Source organism: Oncorhynchus masou, chromosome 24 (genome assembly GCF_036934945.1).
Source record: "Oncorhynchus masou masou isolate Uvic2021 chromosome 24, UVic_Omas_1.1, whole genome shotgun sequence".
NCBI lineage: Eukaryota > Metazoa > Chordata > Actinopteri > Salmoniformes > Salmonidae > Oncorhynchus > Oncorhynchus masou.
This window is the reverse complement of record NC_088235.1, coordinates 118,633,374-118,652,311: the sequence shown is the minus strand read 5'-3', so window position 1 is coordinate 118,652,311 and position 18,938 is coordinate 118,633,374. Positions and strand designations below refer to the sequence as shown.

The 18,938-nt window shown below is 47.1% G+C and overlaps 1 protein-coding gene across 9 annotated transcripts in view; it reads right to left on the bottom strand.

Moving 5' to 3' along the window:
* Nucleotides 1–6,707: 6,707 nt before the first annotated feature.
* Nucleotides 6,708–18,938, bottom strand: part of LOC135513336 (sex comb on midleg-like protein 2) — a 62,949-nt gene continuing 50,718 nt past the window's right edge. For 6 of the 9 annotated variants that reach the window (XM_064936261.1, XM_064936270.1, XM_064936269.1 and 3 more), the window contains 6 exons: nt 13,870–14,073; nt 13,124–13,339; nt 12,112–12,237; nt 10,404–10,628; nt 9,835–9,989; nt 6,708–9,309 (listed from right to left, as the gene is read on the bottom strand). In XM_064936261.1, coding sequence (XP_064792333.1) covers nt 9,184–9,309; nt 9,835–9,989; nt 10,404–10,628; nt 12,112–12,237; nt 13,124–13,339; nt 13,870–14,073 — 1,052 coding nt within the window. In that variant the 3' untranslated portion in view covers nt 6,708–9,183. The remainder of the gene's footprint in view (nt 9,310–9,834; nt 9,990–10,403; nt 10,629–12,111; nt 12,238–13,123; nt 13,340–13,869; nt 14,074–18,938) is intronic. The other 3 variants (XM_064936262.1, XM_064936264.1, XM_064936267.1) reach the window with 3 other exon arrangements.

Genomic DNA, 18,938 nt, shown 5'->3' with positions numbered 1-18,938 from the left:
GCAGCATAAATACTGGAGGCTGAGACGGGAGGGGTCAGGAGACACTGTGGCCCCATCCAATGATACCCCCGGACAGGGCCAACCAGGAAGGATATAACCCCACCCACTTTGCCAAAGCACAGCCCCCACACCACTAGAGGGATATTTTCAACCACCAACTTACCATCCTGAGAAAAGACCGAGTATAGCCCACAAAGATCTCCGCCACGGCGCAACCCAAGTGGGCCAGGCAGAGACAGCAAGGGCGGTTCGTTGCTCCAGAGCCTTTCCGTTCACCTTCACAGTCCTGGGCCAGACTAGACTCACTCATAGGACCCACTGAAGAGATGAGGCTTCAGTAAAGACTTAAAGGTTGAGACCGAGTCTGCGTCTCTCACATGGGTAGGCAGACCATTCCATAAAAATTGAGCTCTATAGGAGAAAGCCCTGCCTCCAGCTGTTTGCTTAGAAATTCTAGGGGCAATTAGGAGGCCTGCGTCTTGTGACCGTAGCGTACGTGTGGGTATGTACGGCAGGACCGAATCAAAAAGATAGGTAGGAGCAAGCCCATGTAATACTTTGTAGGTTAGCAGTAAAACCTTGAAATCAGCCCTTGCCTTAACAGAAAGCCAGTGTAGGGAGGGAGGCTAGCACCGGAGTAATATGATTCTAGCAGCCGTATTTAGCGCTAACTGAAGTTTATTTAATGCTTTATCCAGGTAGCCGGAAAGTAGAGCATTGCAGTAGTCTAACCCAGAACAAAAGCATGGATTAATTTTTCTGCATAATTTTTGGACAGAAAGTTTGATTTTTTCAATGTTACGTAGATGGAAAAAGGCTGTCCTTGAAACAGTCTTGATATGTTTGTCAAAAGGGAGATCAGGGTCCAGAGTAACGCCGAGGTCCTTCACAGTTTTATTTGAGATGACTGTACAACCATCAATATTAATTGTCAGATTCAACAGAAGATCTCTTTGTTTCTTGGGACCTAGAACAAGCGTCTCTGTTTTGTCCGAGTTTGAAAGTATAACATTTGCAGCCATCCACTTCCTTATGTCTGAAACACAGGCTTCTAGTGAGGGCAATTTTGGGGCTTCACCATGTTTCATTGAAATGTACAGCTGTGTGTCATCCGCATAGCAGTGAAAGTTAACATTATGTTTTCGCTTGACATCCCCAATATATAATGAAATCAATAGTGGTCCTAAAACGGAACCTTGAGGAACACCAAAATTTACAGCTGATTTGTCAGAGGACAAACCATTCACAGAGACAAACTGATATCAGGCCAGAACTTGTCCGTGTAGACTAATTTGGGTTTCCAATCTCTCCAAAATAATGTGGTGATCGATGGTATCAAAAGCAGCACTAAGGTATCGGAGCACGAGGACAGATGCAGAGCCTCGGTCTGATGCCATTAAAAGGTCATTTACCACCGTCACAAGTGCAGTCTCAGTGCTATGATTGGGTCTAAAACCAGACTGAAGCATTTCGTATATATTGTTTGTCTTCAGGAAGGCAGTGAGTTGCTGCGCATCAGCTTTTTCTAAAAAATTTGAGAGGAATGGAAGATTCGATGTAGGCCGATAGTTTTTTATATTTTCTGGGACAAGGTTTGTCTTTTTCAAGAGAGGCTTTATTACTGCCACTTGTAGTGAGTTTGGTACACATCCGGTGGATAGAGAGCCGTTTATTATGTTCAACATAGGAGGGCCAAGCACAGCAAGCAGCTCTTTCAGTAGTTTAGTTGGAATAGGGTCCAGTATGCAGCTTGAAGGTTTAAAGGCCATGATTATTTTCATCATTATGTCAAGTGATATAGTACTAAAACATTTGAGTGTCTCTCTTGATCCTAGGTCCTGGCAGAGTTGTGCAGACTCAGGACAACTGAGCTTTGAAGGAATACGCAGATGTAAAGAGTCCGTAATTTGCTTTCTAATGATCATGATCTTTTCCTCAAAGAAGTTCATTAATTTATTACTGCTGAAGTGAAAGCCATCCTCATTTGGGGAATGCTGCTTTTTAGTTAGCTTTGCGACAGTATCAATACATTTCAGGTTGTTCTTTATTTTCCTCAATTAAGTTGGAAAAATAGGATGATCGCGCAGCAGTGAGGGCTCTTTGATACTGCACAGTACTGTCTTTCCAAGCTAGTCGGAAGACTTCCAGTGTGGTGTGGCGCCAATTCCGTTCCAATTTTCTGGAAGCTTGCTTCAGAGCTCGGGTATTTTCTGTATACCATGGAGCTAGTTTCTTATGACAAATGTTTTTAGTTTTTAGGGGTGCAACTGCATCTAGGATATTGCTCAAGGTTAAACTGAGTTCCTCAGTTAGGTGGCGAACTGATTTTTGTCCTCTGACGTCCTTGGGTAGGCAGAGGGAGTCTGGAAGGGCATCAAGGAATCTGTGTGTTGTCTGGGAATTTATAGCATGATGTTAGATGCTCCTTGGTTGGGGTCTGAGCAGATTATTTGTTGCAATTGCAAACGTAATAAAATGGTGGTCCGATAGTTTTTCCTCATAATCCTGGACTAAGAATCACAACATTTATTCCTTGGCACAAAACTAGGTCCAGAGTATGACTGTGACAGTGAGTAGGTCCAGAGACATGTTGGACAAAACCCACCGAGTCGATGATGGCTCTGATAGCCTTTTGGAGTGGGTCTGTGGACTTTTCCATGTGAATATTAAAGTCACCAAAAATTAGAATATTATCTGCTATGACTACAAGGTCCGCTAGGAATTCAGTGAACTCAATGAGGAACGCTGTATATACCCCATAAGGCCTGTAAACAGTAGCTATAAAAAGTGATTGAGTAGGCTGCATAGATTTCATGACTAGAAGCTCAAAAGACGAAAACATCTTTTTTTGTTTTTTTGTAAATTGAAATTGAAACACCTCCGCCTTTGCAAGATGCACGGGGGATATGGTCACTAGTGTAACCAGTGAAAACCAAACCAAATTAAGAAAACTAAACAAAAAAATGTAATCTAAAATAAAAAACTAAGTAGCTCCGCCAGTGTCTCTTTTGGGTCACTTTTGCCGGTCTCAAGCCCGGATAAAGGAGGATTGGAATTGTGACAAAAAAAACAACAAGAATTGACAGAAGAAAGTTAATTTGTAGTTCTAAACATATTTAGGATGTTTTCTTCTTCACTTTTTGTCTCTCCCACGACGTTATTCCGCTCTCCTAAAGTGTCCATCACAATTACATGCACATGACCAATTATGCAAATTTGGTGATGACGCCATTTAGCGACTTCTAGCGACTTTTAGGACAGCAAATAGCTACTTTCCTTACTGAGGAGTTGTAAACACTGCGAATGTTGCGCCTCTTGTTGAGATCAGAGGTGTCTTCATAGTACTTCGCCTGGTTGGAAAGATAAAAGAAAATCTCAGGGGGATGCCATTGAAGTGCAAGCTACATACAAACAGAAAGCTACAATAACAGTTAGCTAGCTAGCTAGCTAGCTATCAGGCTGAGTACATTAGCTAGCTAAATAAGTACAGTAGCTAGCAACGTCAAATCTAAAAACAGCTGAAATGATTTATTCCTATTGAACAATATTTTCTTATATAAAGACAAATATATGGTAAAGAAAGTGTTCCCTTTCCAGTCCTCTGAAGCAGCAGGTAGTCAGCAGGTTGTCAGTCAAAAACACCATCTTGAAGAGCAATTCTGAGGTAATCATTCAGTGCATACTGAGCGAGCGCTACTGATGTGAAATAGAACTAGAACTGCCCGCGTCCTGTGTCCTACGTGACCGCTACGAGGTATAATTGAGCTAAGCAACCAGTATAACAAGGGACGCTTTGGTTCATTACGTAGGCCAGTCAGAATTTTACAAATTCTAGTAAAATGGAGGAAAACTCACCTCCCTGCGGACCTGGCATCCTTTCACTCCCTCCTCTCTAACATTTTCCTCCTCTGTCTCTGCTGCTAAAGCCACTTTCTACCACTCTAAATTCCAAGCATCTGCCTCTAACCCTAGGAAGCTCTTTGCCACCTTCTCCTCCCTCCTGAATCCTCCTCCCCCTCCCCCCCCTCCTCCCTCTCTGCAGATGACTTCGTCAACCATTTTGAAAAGAAGGTCGACGACATCCGATCCTTGTTTGCTAAGTCAAACGACACCGCTGGTTCTGCTCACACTGCCCTACCCTGTGCTCTGACCTCTTTCTCCCCTCTCTCCAGATGAAATCTCGCTTCTTGTGACGGCCGGCCGCCCAACAACCTGCCCGCTTGACCCTATCCCCTCCTCTCTTCTCCAGACCATTTCCGGAGACCTTCTCCCTTACCTCACCTCGCTCATCAACTCATCCCTGACCGCTGGCTACGTCCCTTCCGTCTTCAAGAGAGCGAGAGTTGCACCCCTTCTGAAAAAACCTACACTCGATCCCTCCGATGTCAACAACTACAGACCAGTATCCCTTCTTTCTTTTCTCTCCAAAACTCTTGAACGTGCCGTCCTTGGCCAGCTCTCCCGCTATCTCTCTCAGAATGACCTTCTTGATCCAAATCAGTCAGGTTTCAAGACTAGTCATTCAACTGAGACTGCTCTTCTCTGTATCACGGAGGCGCTCCGCACTGCTAAAGCTAACTCTCTCTCCTCTGCTCTCATCCTTCTAGACCTATCGGCTGCCTTCGATACTGTGAACCATCAGATCCTCCTCTCCACCCTCTCCGAGTTGGGCATCTCCGGCGCGGCCCACGCTTGGATTGCGTCCTACCTGACAGGTCGCTCCTACCAGGTGGCGTGGCGAGAATCTGTCTCCTCACCACGCGCTCTCACCACTGGTGTCCCCCAGGGCTCTGTTCTAGGCCCTCTCCTATTCTCGCTATACACCAAGTCACTTGGCTCTGTCATAACCTCACATGGTCTCTCCTATCATTGCTATGCAGACGACACACAATTAATCTTCTCCTTTCCCCCTTCTGATGACCAGGTGGCGAATCGCATCTCTGCATGTCTGGCAGACATATCAGTGTGGATGACGGATCACCACCTCAAGCTGAACCTCGGCAAGACGGAGCTGCTCTTCCTCCCGGGGAAGGACTGCCCGTTCCATGATCTCGCCATCACGGTTGACAACTCCATTGTGTCCTCCTCCCAGAGCGCTAAGAACCTTGGCGTGATCCTGGACAACACCCTGTCGTTCTCAACTAACATCAAGGCGGTGGCCCGTTCCTGTAGGTTCATGCTCTACAACATCCGCAGATTACGACCCTGCCTCACACAGGAAGCGGCGCAGGTCCTAATCCAGGCACTTGTCATCTCCCGTCTGGATTACTGCAACTCGCTGTTGCCTGGGCTCCCTGCCTGTGCCATTAAACCCCTACAACTCATCCAGAACGCCGCAGCCTGTCTGGTGTTCAACCTTCCCAAGTTCTCTCACGTCACCCCGCTCCTCCGCTCTCTCCACTGGCTTCCAGTTGAAGCTCGCATCCGCTACAAGACCATGGTGCTTGCCTACGGAGCTGTGAGGGGAACGGCACCGCAGTACCTCCAGGCTCTGATCAGGCCCTACACCCAAACAAGGGCACTGCGTTCATCCACCTCTGGCCTGCTCACCTCCCTACCACTGAGGAAGTACAGTTCCCGCTCAGCCCAGTCAAAACTGTTCGCTGCTCTGGCCCCCAATGGTGGAACAAACTCCCTCACGACGCCAGGACAGCGGAGTCAATCACCACCTTCCGGAGACACCTGAAACCCCACCTCTTTAAGGAATACCTAGGATAGGATAAAGTAATCCTTCTCACCCCCCCTTAAATGATTTAGATGCACTATTGTAAAGTGGCTGTTCCACTGGATGTCATAAGGTGAATTCACCAATTTGTAAGTCGCTCTGGATAAGAGCGTCTGCCAAATGACTTAAATGTAAATGTAAAATAGCCCTAGCAACCGAAGCGAGAACTCATCGAATCCAATTGTGATGCAGGTGGACACTTTTTGGCAGGTGGATACTATTTGTCATTACAAGTCCCACAAAACTATATTTTCCAGAATTTATTTTTCCTGGTTGTTGTTTCTGTTTCACAGTTTATTTCAATATTAGTTATTCGTAGAGGAACAACAAACATTGATGTTTTGAGAACATGTCAATGCTTAAAATCACATCAGAAGACACATTTTGATGTCTGGAAAAAACAAACAAATCAAATGTTTTTGTGTAATTCCCCTTTAATTGCGACATTTACAGAGAAATGTGTTTGTCTAGACATGTTTGTCAGGCCTTCTGCTGCTTCATATGTTATGGCAGAGTTTGCAAAACAATGACCCCCCAATTGATCCAAATAATCATGATATCTTTGTCAGATAAGCCTACTTCACAGTTAACATTTAATTAAGAACGTTTTTGGGCAAAGTCTACCCACAAGGCCATTACTATTACTAGCATCTCTAATAGGCTACATATTGAGTGATCCACAAATGCGCTCACCAAACAGACAGAGGCAATTTTGCTGGACATGATTTGGCAGATTGCTATTGTGCTAGGTTTGGCTTTTCAAGCTGATAGTGGCTTACCAGGGCTGGGATAATATCAATGTGGCTTTGATTGGTTAGTAGCTGGGAGATTTTTGCTTATGACAGTTTGTGAAGGATTATATTTAAAAAGTGCATGTTCTTTCAGAATTGCATGGCGAGGTCATAGGTGGGCTGGTAGCTACTTGTACCTGTTGGAGACCATGGCTCCGGACCATACACAATAACAAGAGGACACAAGCTGCTTTCCATTTGGGATATCTATAAAACAGAAAATACACTTTTATTTTAGGTGTGACTTTATAAACAAGCATGACTTACAGCATCTTTTTCAAGTAATTTGAGCTGCTTTAAAATAATTTAACAAGAACACTATGTTCTTGTGTTGCTTTATGGCACAATGAGTCCTTAACTTCAACTCACCAGCAACTGAAGAATGGTTTACAATACCCAGAACAGAATGCTACAAAAGTTTATTAACTAAGACGCCCTGAGAGATCTCAAAGTAAAGGCAGGTTCTGCTGTATTATGTTGAGGGCGTTTCAACTAAAAGATATATAAAGCATTAAAAAGGCAGTATGAAATATATTGTCCCTCACTCACCCATAATCTTTACATTTCTACTTATATATAAATTTCATTAAAATATTTATTTTCTACAAAAATGTACATTCTTGTGTCTGATATTTATGGTTAAACCCATAAATATGTTTTAACAAATGGTCCAACTGACAACATGACTTCCTGCAGGGACCAATAGCAGGTGAGGATATCTCCGACTCGGACTAATATTAAAAGACGCTACACAGGATTTTTTTGTAGAATTTTTGCATTGTAAATTCAGACTGTTGTTTAGTGGATTTTTGGGGGGGGAAATTCCCTGGTTGTGACACTGTTTGCTCAATTTCAGTTTATGTGAGAAAACAAGCACTGAATAGTGTAGGGAATCATTGTACAATTTAAATTGCAGAGCGATTCCCACTTGATAACACAGTTAAAGTCAAAACTATTACATTTTGAGGTGAATATCAGTCAATCACAACACTGGCAAGCAATACTGTGAAACACACTATCATTCCACTATTTCTGTAGATATATTATGGACATTTTCTGAAATTACAACACAAAATTTAAATTAAAAAAAATCCTGTGTATAGCACCTTTAATATCAAACTGAAACCTAGATAGAAAGCCCTTTAATATGTCCCCTTTACTCTTGAAACTAGAATGAGCAGTCATCTGAAATAACTACTAGAATCACTGAGCAGTCATCTGAAATAACTTCTAGAATCACTAAGCAGTCATCTGAAATAACTTCTAGAATCACTAAGCAGTCATCTGAAATAACTACTAGAATCACTGAGCAGTCATCTGAAATAACTTCTGGAAATAAATTAAAATAATCTTTCTCGACAGTTCTGTATTGATGAAAACTGGACAAAGCCTCCGTGCTTGACACCACCAGTAGGGGCGATCTCTTTAACAGCATGACCTTCATTAATCCCCACATCAAACACCACACTCACAGGGATTTTGAGTTTCAAAAGCAATGTCCGTCTGACAGGCATTAGATAAAACGTTTAGCTGTTTAAGACAATGGCCATCTTACATTGGGGAAAGTCACCTGCTAACACACATTTCACCCTTTACCATGAGAGGCTAGTGACCGTCATGGCAACAGGCCAAAGGTCTACCTTAAACTGCAGATCATCCAGCATCATGGACACATTATTGAACTAACAGGAATTGAAATAGACAACAGACATTCTGCAGCTGTAAACAGGGTTGCATCTAATATCGTCACTGTTAAATTTAAATACACATCCTCCTTATTAACAGGATATTTATGATAATAAAAACAGAACGTCAGAAGAAAACATTGTACATCTTTGGGATCCAGAAACAGGATGAAACATTACTCAGTAAAAAGTCTTAGCATGTCCTAGTGTAGGTTAGTCAGTCTGTGCTATTCAATGTAAACACTATGGAGAGAGTCTGTTGCTTTGGGATCCAACCAATCACAGCCTTCTGTGTTTGGCTTGCCCAGCTCTGATTGGCTGGGGAAGGGATGAGGTAATGTGGTGCCAGCGATGCACGACGCATGTTTTCACTGATCCACACCATGTGTTTCCACACTGTCTGTATGTTAGAGGCATGTTACCACAGATAACATAACCGGAGTGAGAGAGCTCAGAGACAAAGAGGGCTTAGTGCAGGCTGGGGGCTAGAGGGGGCTGTGTGCCCCTGAAGAGACTGTTAGAGGTTGAGTATTGGGTCACCTGTAAGAGACGCTGTGGGACATTCTGTGGTAGGATGAGCCGTTTCTCACCTGGGGTCTGTGAGGCCGGGCTAATCTGGGACCTGCTACAATTTGCCCCGTTTCAGCTCTACAGCTTGCCCCGTTTCAGCTCTACAGCTTGCCCCGTTTCAGCTCTACAGCTTGCCCCGTTTCAGCTCTACAGCTTGCCCTGTTCTTTTCTGTGTTTCAGTCCATTTGCCCTGTTTCAGTCTGTTACAATTCTACAGTTTCAGCCCTACAGTTAGCCCTGTTTGTCTGTGTTTCAGCTCTCCAGTTTCACCTCTACAGTTTGCCGTTTCAGTATATGTGTTTCACCTCTACAGTTTGCCCTGTTCCATTCTGCTTTTCATCTCTACAGTTTGCCCTGTTCCATTCTGCGTTTCAGCTCTACAATTTGCCCTGTTCCATTCTGCGTTTCAGCTCTACAATTTGCCCTGTTTTAGCCGCTCTATGTGATGACACAGCTTCAAGGCAGGCCCCAGCTTCAGACCCATGTACTTCATCACCATGTCACTCCTCAGCAGCATCAGGGCCTTGCCGTCAATCTCCTGAGGATGGACAGACACGCAGGCAGAGAGACAGGCAGGCAGAGAGACAGGCAGGCAGAGAGACAGGCAGGCAGAGAGACAGGCAGAGAGAGAGACAGGCAGAGAGAGAGACAGGCAGAGAGAGAGACAGGCAGAGAGAAATAAGCCAGGATTAGCATCATTCAAAAGAAACCATGCTCACTGGCATATAACCATCAAAACAGTAGTTTTCCCTCTACTCTAGTGGTTATAACTATGGTCAGTAATAATTGTTTACAAGTGGTTATAACTATAGCCAGTAATAACAGTAGTTTGCCCTCTACTCTACTGGTTACAACTCTATGGTCAGTTGTAACAGTAATTTGCCCTCTACTCTACTGGTTATAACTCTATGGTCAGTTGTAACAGTAATTTGCCATCTACTCTACTGGTTATAACTCTATGGTCAGTTGTAACAGTAATTTTCTAGTGGTTATAACTCTATGGCCAGTAATAACAGTAAGAATGGTAGTTTTCCCTCTAACTCTATGGTCAGTAGTCACTCACGTGTTTCCTGAACAGCTCAGCGTGCGGGGCCAGGGCTGAGGGGTCGGCGTCGCTCACAAACTGCATGACCTCATCGATGGACCAGTTAGAGGGGTTCCTGCCCAACCCCGCCCCCCTGGGGGTCTGTCTGTCGGGGCCCGTGGTGGAGCTGGCGGCTGGAGAACAGAGCAGTAAGACACAGTGAACTAGTCTACAGCTCATAGTAGCTGCAGAGATAAACAGCAGGGGGGGAAAATGGGTCTTCCTTGTGGTAATCCGCAGATATTAGTTTTGGGTTTAGACAGTGACCCGTTCACATCCACCATTTGATTATGGCCCGTAATATAGTTTCTGAGCCATTTAATGTCGGAGTTGTTTAAATCCAGGGCTCGGAATTTGAACATTATGATGGTAAGATCTACTGTTGCCACTATGCTACTTCAAAGAGACTGCAATGATCAAATATTCCAGGGATGTGTGTCTTCAAACAAAAGTTATCCCCATAGCAGCAACCAGACTGACATAGAGAGCATAGCAGGTTATTGGATACAGCAACACACCATGAGGACAGAGGCTCTGACAGGGCCTACCTTCCACTCCTCTGTTGGTGTGTGTACAGGGGAGGTCCGCAGGGTTGGAGGCAAGGCGGTGCAGTGGCGTGCTGTGGGCGCGTTCGGGGCCATGGCATGGGTAATAGGGGCTGCTGGCCTGGGAGTGGGTGTGGTAGTCAGAGGTGCTGTGCAGCATCATGGAGTTAGAGTCCATGAAGCACTGCTCCTTCAGAAGGCTGTTCTCCTCATGGGGCAGAGTATCTGCTAGAGACATCATCCTCTGACTTATTAGGCCCTTACTCTAACCTCTATCTGTCCAATCCCAAGATACTTTGCATCCCCTTGACTTTTTAGAATAAGGCTTTTGCATGGCAAAATGTGTAAAATAATATTTTTATTCCCTCAGCAATCTACACACAATACCCCATCATGACAAAGTAAAAACAGGCAGATTTTTTTTGCAAACATAATAAAATAAAGATATTATTTTGAAAAATAACTATAATAACTATATAATATATTATTATTATACTATTATTATAATATCAAGTCTTGTTGGGTATGCTGCCACAAGATTGGCACACCTGTATTTGAGGAGTTTCTCCCATTCTTCTCTGCAGATCCTCTCAAGCTCTGTCAGGTTGGATGGGTAGTGTCGCTACACAGCTATTTTCAGGTCTATCAAGAGATGTTTGATCTGGTTCAAGTCCAGACTCTGGCTGGGCCACTCAAGGACATTCAGAGACTTGTCCTGAAGCCACTCCTGCGTTGTCTTGGCTGTGTGCTTAGAGTCATTGTCCTGTTGGAAGGTGAACCTTCGCTCCAGTCTGAGGTCCTGGGCGCTCTGGAGCAGGTTTTCAAGGATCTCACTGTACTTTGAGCCATTCATCTTTGCCTCGAACCAGACTAGTCCTCCAGTCCCTGCCGCTGAAAAACATCCCCATGCTTCACCGTAGGGATGGTGCCAAGTTTCCTCCAGACGTGAGACTTGGTATTCAGGCCAAAGAGTGTAATCTTGGTCACATCAGACCAGAGAAACGGTTTCTCATGGTCTGAGTCCTTTAGGTGCCTTTTGGCAAACTCAAAGCGGGCTGACGTGTGCCTTTTACTGAGGACCCTCTGGCTACTCTACCATAAAGGCCTGATTGATGAAGTGCTGCAGGGATGGCTGTCCTTCTGGAAGGTTCTCCCATCTCCAGGTTCTTGGTCACCTCCCTGACCGAGGCCCTTCTCCCCAGATTGCCAAGTTTGGCAAGACGGTCAGCTCTAGGAAGAGTCTTGGTGGTTCCAAACTTCTTCCATTTAAGAATGATGGAGGCCCCTGTGGTCTTTCGGATCTTCAATGCTGCAGAAATGTTTTGGTACCCTTCCCCAGATCTGTGCCTCTACACATCCTGTCTCTGAGCTCTACGGACAATTCCTTCGACCTCATGGCTTGGTTTCTGCTCTGACATGCACTGTCTACTGTGGGATCTTATATAGACAGGGTCTGAATACTTATGTAAATAAGGTATTTCTGTTTTGTATTTTTAATTTCAAAAAAATAGTTTTCGCTTTGTCATTATGTGGTATTGGGTGGAGATTGATGAGGAAAAAAACTATTTAAAACATTTTAGAATTGGTCACTGATCATAAAAAGGTCTTAGAGATTGGAGAAACAAGCTACATATGATTTGTGTTGATGTACTGGATGTGTGTAATGTGAGCCAGTAGACAGTGGTGCTAGGTGCTGATTGTCTGATGTTACCTTCTGAGAGGTGTGCCTCTGTGCACAGTAGTTTAGGGGAAAGGGGGACTGCGTAGGGGGATGCGTCTCTAGATAGACGTTTCATCCCCTGGCTCAGTGATGGGGCCTCCAACGCCTCCTCCTTCACTGGAACACAGACAAACGCATAGGGAAGAGATGGTGCTACAGCTACAGGCACGCTGCCGGTACAGACACGCTGCCGGTACAGACAGGCTGCCGGTACAGACACGCTGCCGGTACAGACAGGCTGCCGGTACAGACACGCTGCCGGTACAGACACGCTGCCGGTACAGACACGCTGCCGGTACAGACACGCTGCCGGTACAGACACGCTGCCGGTACAGACAGGCTGCCGGTACAGACAGGCTGCCGGTACAGACAGGCTGCCGGTACAGACACGCTGCCGGTACAGACACGCTGCCGGTACAGACACGCTGCCGGTACAGACACGCTGCCGGTACAGACACGCTGCCGGTACAGACACGCTGCCGGTACAGACACGCTGCCGGTACAGACAGGCTGCCGGTACAGACAGGCTGCCGGTACAGACAGGCTGCCGGTACAGACAGGCTGCCGGTACAGACAGGCTGCCGGTACAGACACGCTGGGAAGAGATGGTGTTACAGCTACAGACACAATGCCAGTGCAGAACCACTGCCAGTGCAGAGACAATGCCAGTGCACAGACACTGCCAGTGCAGAGACACTGCCAGTGCAGAGACACTGCCAGTGCAGAGACACTGCTAGTGCAGAGACACTGCTAGTGCAGAGACACTGCTAGTGCAGAGACACTGCTAGTGCAGAGACACTGCTAGTAAATTCAATCAAATTTTATTTGTCACATACACCTGGTTAGCAGATGTTAATGCGAGTGTAGCGAAATGCTTGTGCTTCTAGTTCCGACAATGCAGAAATATACAACAAGTAATCTAACCTAACAATTCCACAACTACTACCTTATACACACAAGTGTAAAGGGATAACTGCCTTGGTGGTGCTGTGGGGGCAGTTACCTGCCTTGGCGGTGCTGTGGGGGCAGTTACCTGCCTTGGCGGTGCTGTAGGTATCGTTACCATATTTACTGTAGGTGTATATGTTGCTGAAGGGCTGGGAGCTGAAGAGGAAATGACTCTGCAGCGTGCGGCACAGCGTCTCCAGGAAGCGGAGCACAAAGGAGGCGCTTGAGGCTGAGGGCAGCTTCACCAGACGAACTCCACCATCCATCCTCACTAGGGGCAGGGGGCAGAGGTCAACATGTGGTCAAACACAGAGGTCAACACAGAGTCATTATCAGTTGACTGGCGATATGACAGGTCCGTGGCGTGTCAGTGTAGGTCCGTGGCGTGTCAGTGTAGGTCCGTGGCGTGTCAGTGCAGGTCCGTGGCGTGTCAGTGCAGGTCCGTGGCGTGTCAGTGCAGGTCCGTGGCGTGTCAGTGTAGGTCCGTGGCGTGTCAGTGTAGGTCCGTGGCGTGTCAGTGTAGGTCCGTGGCGTGTCAGTGCAGGTCCGTGGCGTGTCAGTGCAGGTCCGTGGCGTGTCAGTGCAGGTCCGTGGCGTGTCAGTGCAGGTCCGTGGCGTGTCAGTGCAGGTCCGTGGCGTGTCAGTGCAGGTCCGTGGCGTGTCAATGTAGGTCCGTGGCGTGTCAGTGCAGGTCCGTGGCGTGTCAGTGCAGGTCCGTGGCGTGTCAGTGCAGGTCCGTGGCGTGTCAGTGTAGGACCGTGGCGTGTCAGTGCAGGACCGTGGCAGTAGCCATCTCCTCACCACTGACAACCTCTCCTCCCCCAGCGTGTGCCTGTAGAGTTCTGAGCAGCACCTTTGGTTGGTAACAACAGTCTAGACAAGTCTGAACTGCCTGTTGCAGCACCGCGTTAACAGGACCTGGCCCAAAGTGGTCCGGAAGACGCTGCATCTGCTTCCTGTCCAGGTGAGGCCCACAGGTCCCATGCTTGTTCACATACACACACACTGATAACACACACACACACACAAAGAGAATCAATTAAAATGGAGGCACACACTGATATAACACACAAAGAGAAACATCAGGGCTTGACATTTTACTTGATCAAATTACAACACTGCCCCATTTAGGCTCTCCTGGAAGATGGCTGGCCACTAGTGCTGAGCGATTAATCAAAATTCTGGAGGTTTTCCCCACCAGTTATTAAACAAATGACCAAAGTCGGTTCAATTACTTGAATTACATTTAATTGAGTCCAACGCGCCTTTCTCAAGAGACAAATCAAATAATTCACAAGAGAAAACAAGTGGGACGCTGGGCTGAAAGCAGATTTCATTAAACAAAAATTCAACCTCGTTTCTTTGGACACTGTGCTAACTAACCTCCAGACGAGCTTCAATGCTATACAACTCTCCTTCCGTGGCCTCCCAACTGCTCTTAAATGCAAGTAAAACTAAATGCATGCTCTTCAACCAATCACTGCCCGCACCTGTCCGCCCATCCAGCATCACTACTCTGGACGGTTCTGACTTAGAATATATTTGGACAACTACAAATACCTAGGTGTCTGGTTAGACTGTAAATTCTCCTTCCAGACTCACATCAAGCATCTCCAATCCAAAATTAAATCTAGAATCGGCTTCCTATTTCGCAACAAAGCGTCCCGTCACTCATGCTGCCAAACATACCCTTGTAAAACTGACTATCCTACCGATCCTCGACTTCGGCAATGTAATTTACAAAATGGCCTCCAACACTCAACTCAACAAATTGGATGCAGTCTATCACAGTGCCATCCATTTTATCACCAAAGCCCCATATACTACCCACCACTGTGACCTGTACGCCTTCGTTGGCTGGCCCTCGCTTCATACTCGTCGCCAAACCTACTGGCTCCAGGTCATCTACAAGTCTCTGCGAGGTAAAGCCCCACCTTATCTTAGCTCACTGGTCACCATAGCAGCACCCACTCGTAAAACGCGCTCCAGCGGGTATATTTCACTGGTCATCCCCAAAGCAAATTCCTCCTTTGGCCGCCTTTCCTTTCAGTTTTCTGCTGCCAATGACTGGAACGAACTGCAAAAATCACTGAAGCTGGAGACTCATATCTCCCTCACTGGCTTTAAGCACCAGCTGTCAGAGCAGCTCACAGATCACTGCACCTGTAAATAGCCCATCCAACTACCTCATCCACATACTGCATTTATTTATTTATCTTGCTCCTTTGCACCCCAGTATCTCTACTTGCACATTCATCTTCTGCACATCTACCATTTCAGTGTTTATTTGCTATATTGTAATTACTTCGCCACCATGGCCTATTTATTGCCTTAACTCCCCTATCTTACCCCACGTGCACTCACTGTATATAGACTATGTTTTGTTTATTCCATGTGTAACTCTGTGTTGTTGTATGTGTCAAACTGCTATGCTCCATCTTGGCCAGGTCACCGTTGCAAATGAGAACTTGTTCTCAACTAGTCTACCTGGTTAAATAAAGGTGAAATAGAAATTAAATAAAAAGTTCAGCACAGAAACGTTGTAATTAACTACAATGACCATAATCCATTATCCAGTTTTTTTCTGGCTCAGAGAGGAAGAAGCAGAGCAAGAGGTTTCACACTCATCAAAAGTCGTCTGTCCAAAAGAAGCACAATGCGTTTCAATGGGTTTTTTTCGGACCTAAGCTTGTTTCCTGACTTCCCGCCTATGACACACACACAGACCGCATGAGAGAGGAAGGTAACACAAATATGACAAGAACAGAGACATTTTATTTCTTCATATTATAAGCTCAACAATGAGCACATGACTATAGGCTACCTGTAAGTGTTCCAAAATGCAATTAGCGGGAAAAAACACTTTTCAAAAATGCACCACACGCAAAAGTGGTTTGTCCAGGACAAGATGATATGGGTAAATGTCAAGCCCCGAACATACAAAGATAAATCATTTAAATGGTGGAACACTAATAAACGCACACACAAAGATAAATAATTTAAATCAGGGTTCAAACATATTTTGAAAGATGACTATTCCATTACTTTTAACCGAATTTCCACGATTTCTCTATGTACATATACAAAAGAAAGTGGTGTAATGTGGTATCAACACAGCGGCTGCTCCCTGATTCCCTGTACCATCTCCTGTTATTGAGCAACGCACTTAACCCCCCCCTAAAGTAGAATACCTGTTAGACAACCCTCAGCCTGGAGAAATACCGGGCGGTCAACCCTCAGCCTGGAGAAATACCGGGCGGTCAACCCTCAGCCTGGAGAAATACCGGGCGGTCAACCCTCAGCCTGGAGAAATACCGGGCGGTCAACCCTCAGCCTGGAGAAATACCGGGCGGTCAACCCTCAGCCTGGAGAAATACCGGGCGGTCAACCCTCAGCCTGGAGAAATACCGGGCGGTCAACCCTCAGCCTGGAGAAATACCGGGCGGTCAACCCTCAGCCTGGAGAAATACCGGGCGGTCAACCCTCAGCCTGGAGAAATACCGGGCGGTCAACCCTCAGCCTGGAGAAATACCGGGCGGTCAACCCTCAGCCTGGAGAAATACCGGGCGGTCAACCCTCAGCCTGGAGAAATACCGGGCGGTCAACCCTCAGCCTGGAGAAATACCGGGCGGTCAACCCTCAGCCTGGAGAAATACCGGGCGGTCAACCCTCAGCCTGGAGAAATACCGGGCGGTCAACCCTCAGCCTGGAGAAATACCGGGCGGTCAACCCTCAGCCTGGAGAAATACCGGGCGGTCAACCCTCAGCCTGGAGAAATACCGGGCGGTCAACCCTCAGCCTGGAGAAATACCGGGCGGTCAACCCTCAGCCTGGAGAAATACCGGGCGGTCAACCCTCAGCCTGGAGAAATACCGGGCGGTCAACCCTCAGCCTGGAGAAATACCGGGCGGTCAACCCTCAGCCTGGAGAAATACCGGGCGGTCAACCCTCAGCCTGGAGAAATACCGGGCGGTCAACCCTCAGCCTGGAGAAATACCGGGCGGTCAACCCTCAGCCTGGAGAAATACCGGGCGGTCAACCCTCAGCCTGGAGAAATACCGGGCGGTCAACCCTCAGCCTGGAGAAATACCGGGCGGTCAACCCTCAGCCTGGAGAAATACCGGGCGGTCAACCCTCAGCCTGGAGAAATACCGGGCGGTCAACCCTCAGCCTGGGTGTGCAGGCTTTTGATCTAGCCCTCCTCAAACACATTAAAGCCAGTCAGGTTGAGCTGCCTGGTATGGCAGACAGAGGTTACAGAGGTTAATGCGTACAACCCAGTACAACACTGGGGGCAAGCTTCCTGACATCCAGGACCTATACACTAAGCGGTGTCAGAGGATGGCACAAAATAAATGACAACGACTCCAGCCACCCTAGTCATAGATGGTACTGGAGTGCTAAGTTGAGGTCCAAAAGGCTCCTTAACAGCTTCTACCTCCCCCCCCTCTGTTTTTACACTGCTGTTACTATCTGTTTATTATCTATACATAGTCACCTTACAAATTACGTCGACTAACTACCCCTGACATTATTATTATTATTATTTTTGAAACCTTTATTTAACTTTGCAAGTACGTTAAGAACAAATTATTATTTACAATGACGGCCTACCCTAGGCCAAACCCGGACGACGCTGGGCCAATTGTGCGCCGCCCTATGGGACATTGACTCGGTACCCCCCCGTCTACAGCCTCCACATTGACTCGGTACCCCCCCGTCTACAGCCTCCACATTGACTCGGTACCCCCCCGTCTACAGCCTCCACATTGACTCGGTACCCCCCGTCTACAGCCTCCACATTGACTCGGTACCCCCGTCTACAGCCTCCACATTGACTCGGTACCCCCGTCTACAGCCTCCACATTGACTCGGTACCCCCGTCTACAGCCTCCACATTGACTCGGTACCCCCGTCTACAGCCTCCACATTGACTCGGTACCCCCCGTCTACAGCCTCCACATTGACTCGGTACCCCCGTCTACAGCCTCCACATTGACTCGGTACCCCCCGTCTACAGCCTCCACATTGACTCGGTACCCCCCGTCTACAGCCTCCACATTGACTCGGTACCCCCCCGTCTACAGCCTCCACATTGACTCGGTACCCCCCGTCTACAGCCTCCACATTGACTCGGTACCCCCCCGTCTACAGCCTCCACATTGACTCGGTACCCCCGTCTACAGCCTCCACATTGACTCGGTACCCCCGTCTACAGCCTCCACATTGACTCGGTACCCCCCGTCTACAGCCTCCACATTGACTCGGTACCCCCAGTCTACAGCCTCCACATTGACTCGGTACCCCCCGTCTACAGCCTCCACATTGACTCGGTACCCCCGTCTACAGCCTCCACATTGACTCGGTCCCCCCCGTCTACAGTCTCCACATTGACTCGGTACCCCCCCGTCTACAGCCTCCACATTGACTCGGTCCCCCTGTATACAGCCTTCTTATTGTTATGCACATTTATTGTGTTAATTTTTTATTAATTTGTTTTACTTTAGTTTATTTAGTAAATATTTTCATAACTTTATTTCTTGAACTGCATTGTTGGTTAAGGGCTTGTAAGTTAGCATTTCACGGTAAGGTTTTCACCTGTTATATTCGGCCCTACCCCTAACCCTCAGCCTACCCCTAACTCCTTAGAGAGGCGGGCTGCAGCTGGTTAGAGGGGCGGGCTGCAGCAGGTTAGAGAGGCGGGCTGCAGCAGGTTAGAGAGGCGGGCTGCAGCAGGTTAGAGAGGCGGGCTGCAGCAGGTTAGAGAGGCGGGCTGCAGCAGGTTAGAGAGGCGGGCTGCAGCAGGTTAGAGAGGCGGGCTGCAGCAGGTTAGAGAGGCGGGCTGCAGCAGGTTAGAGAGGCGGGCTGCA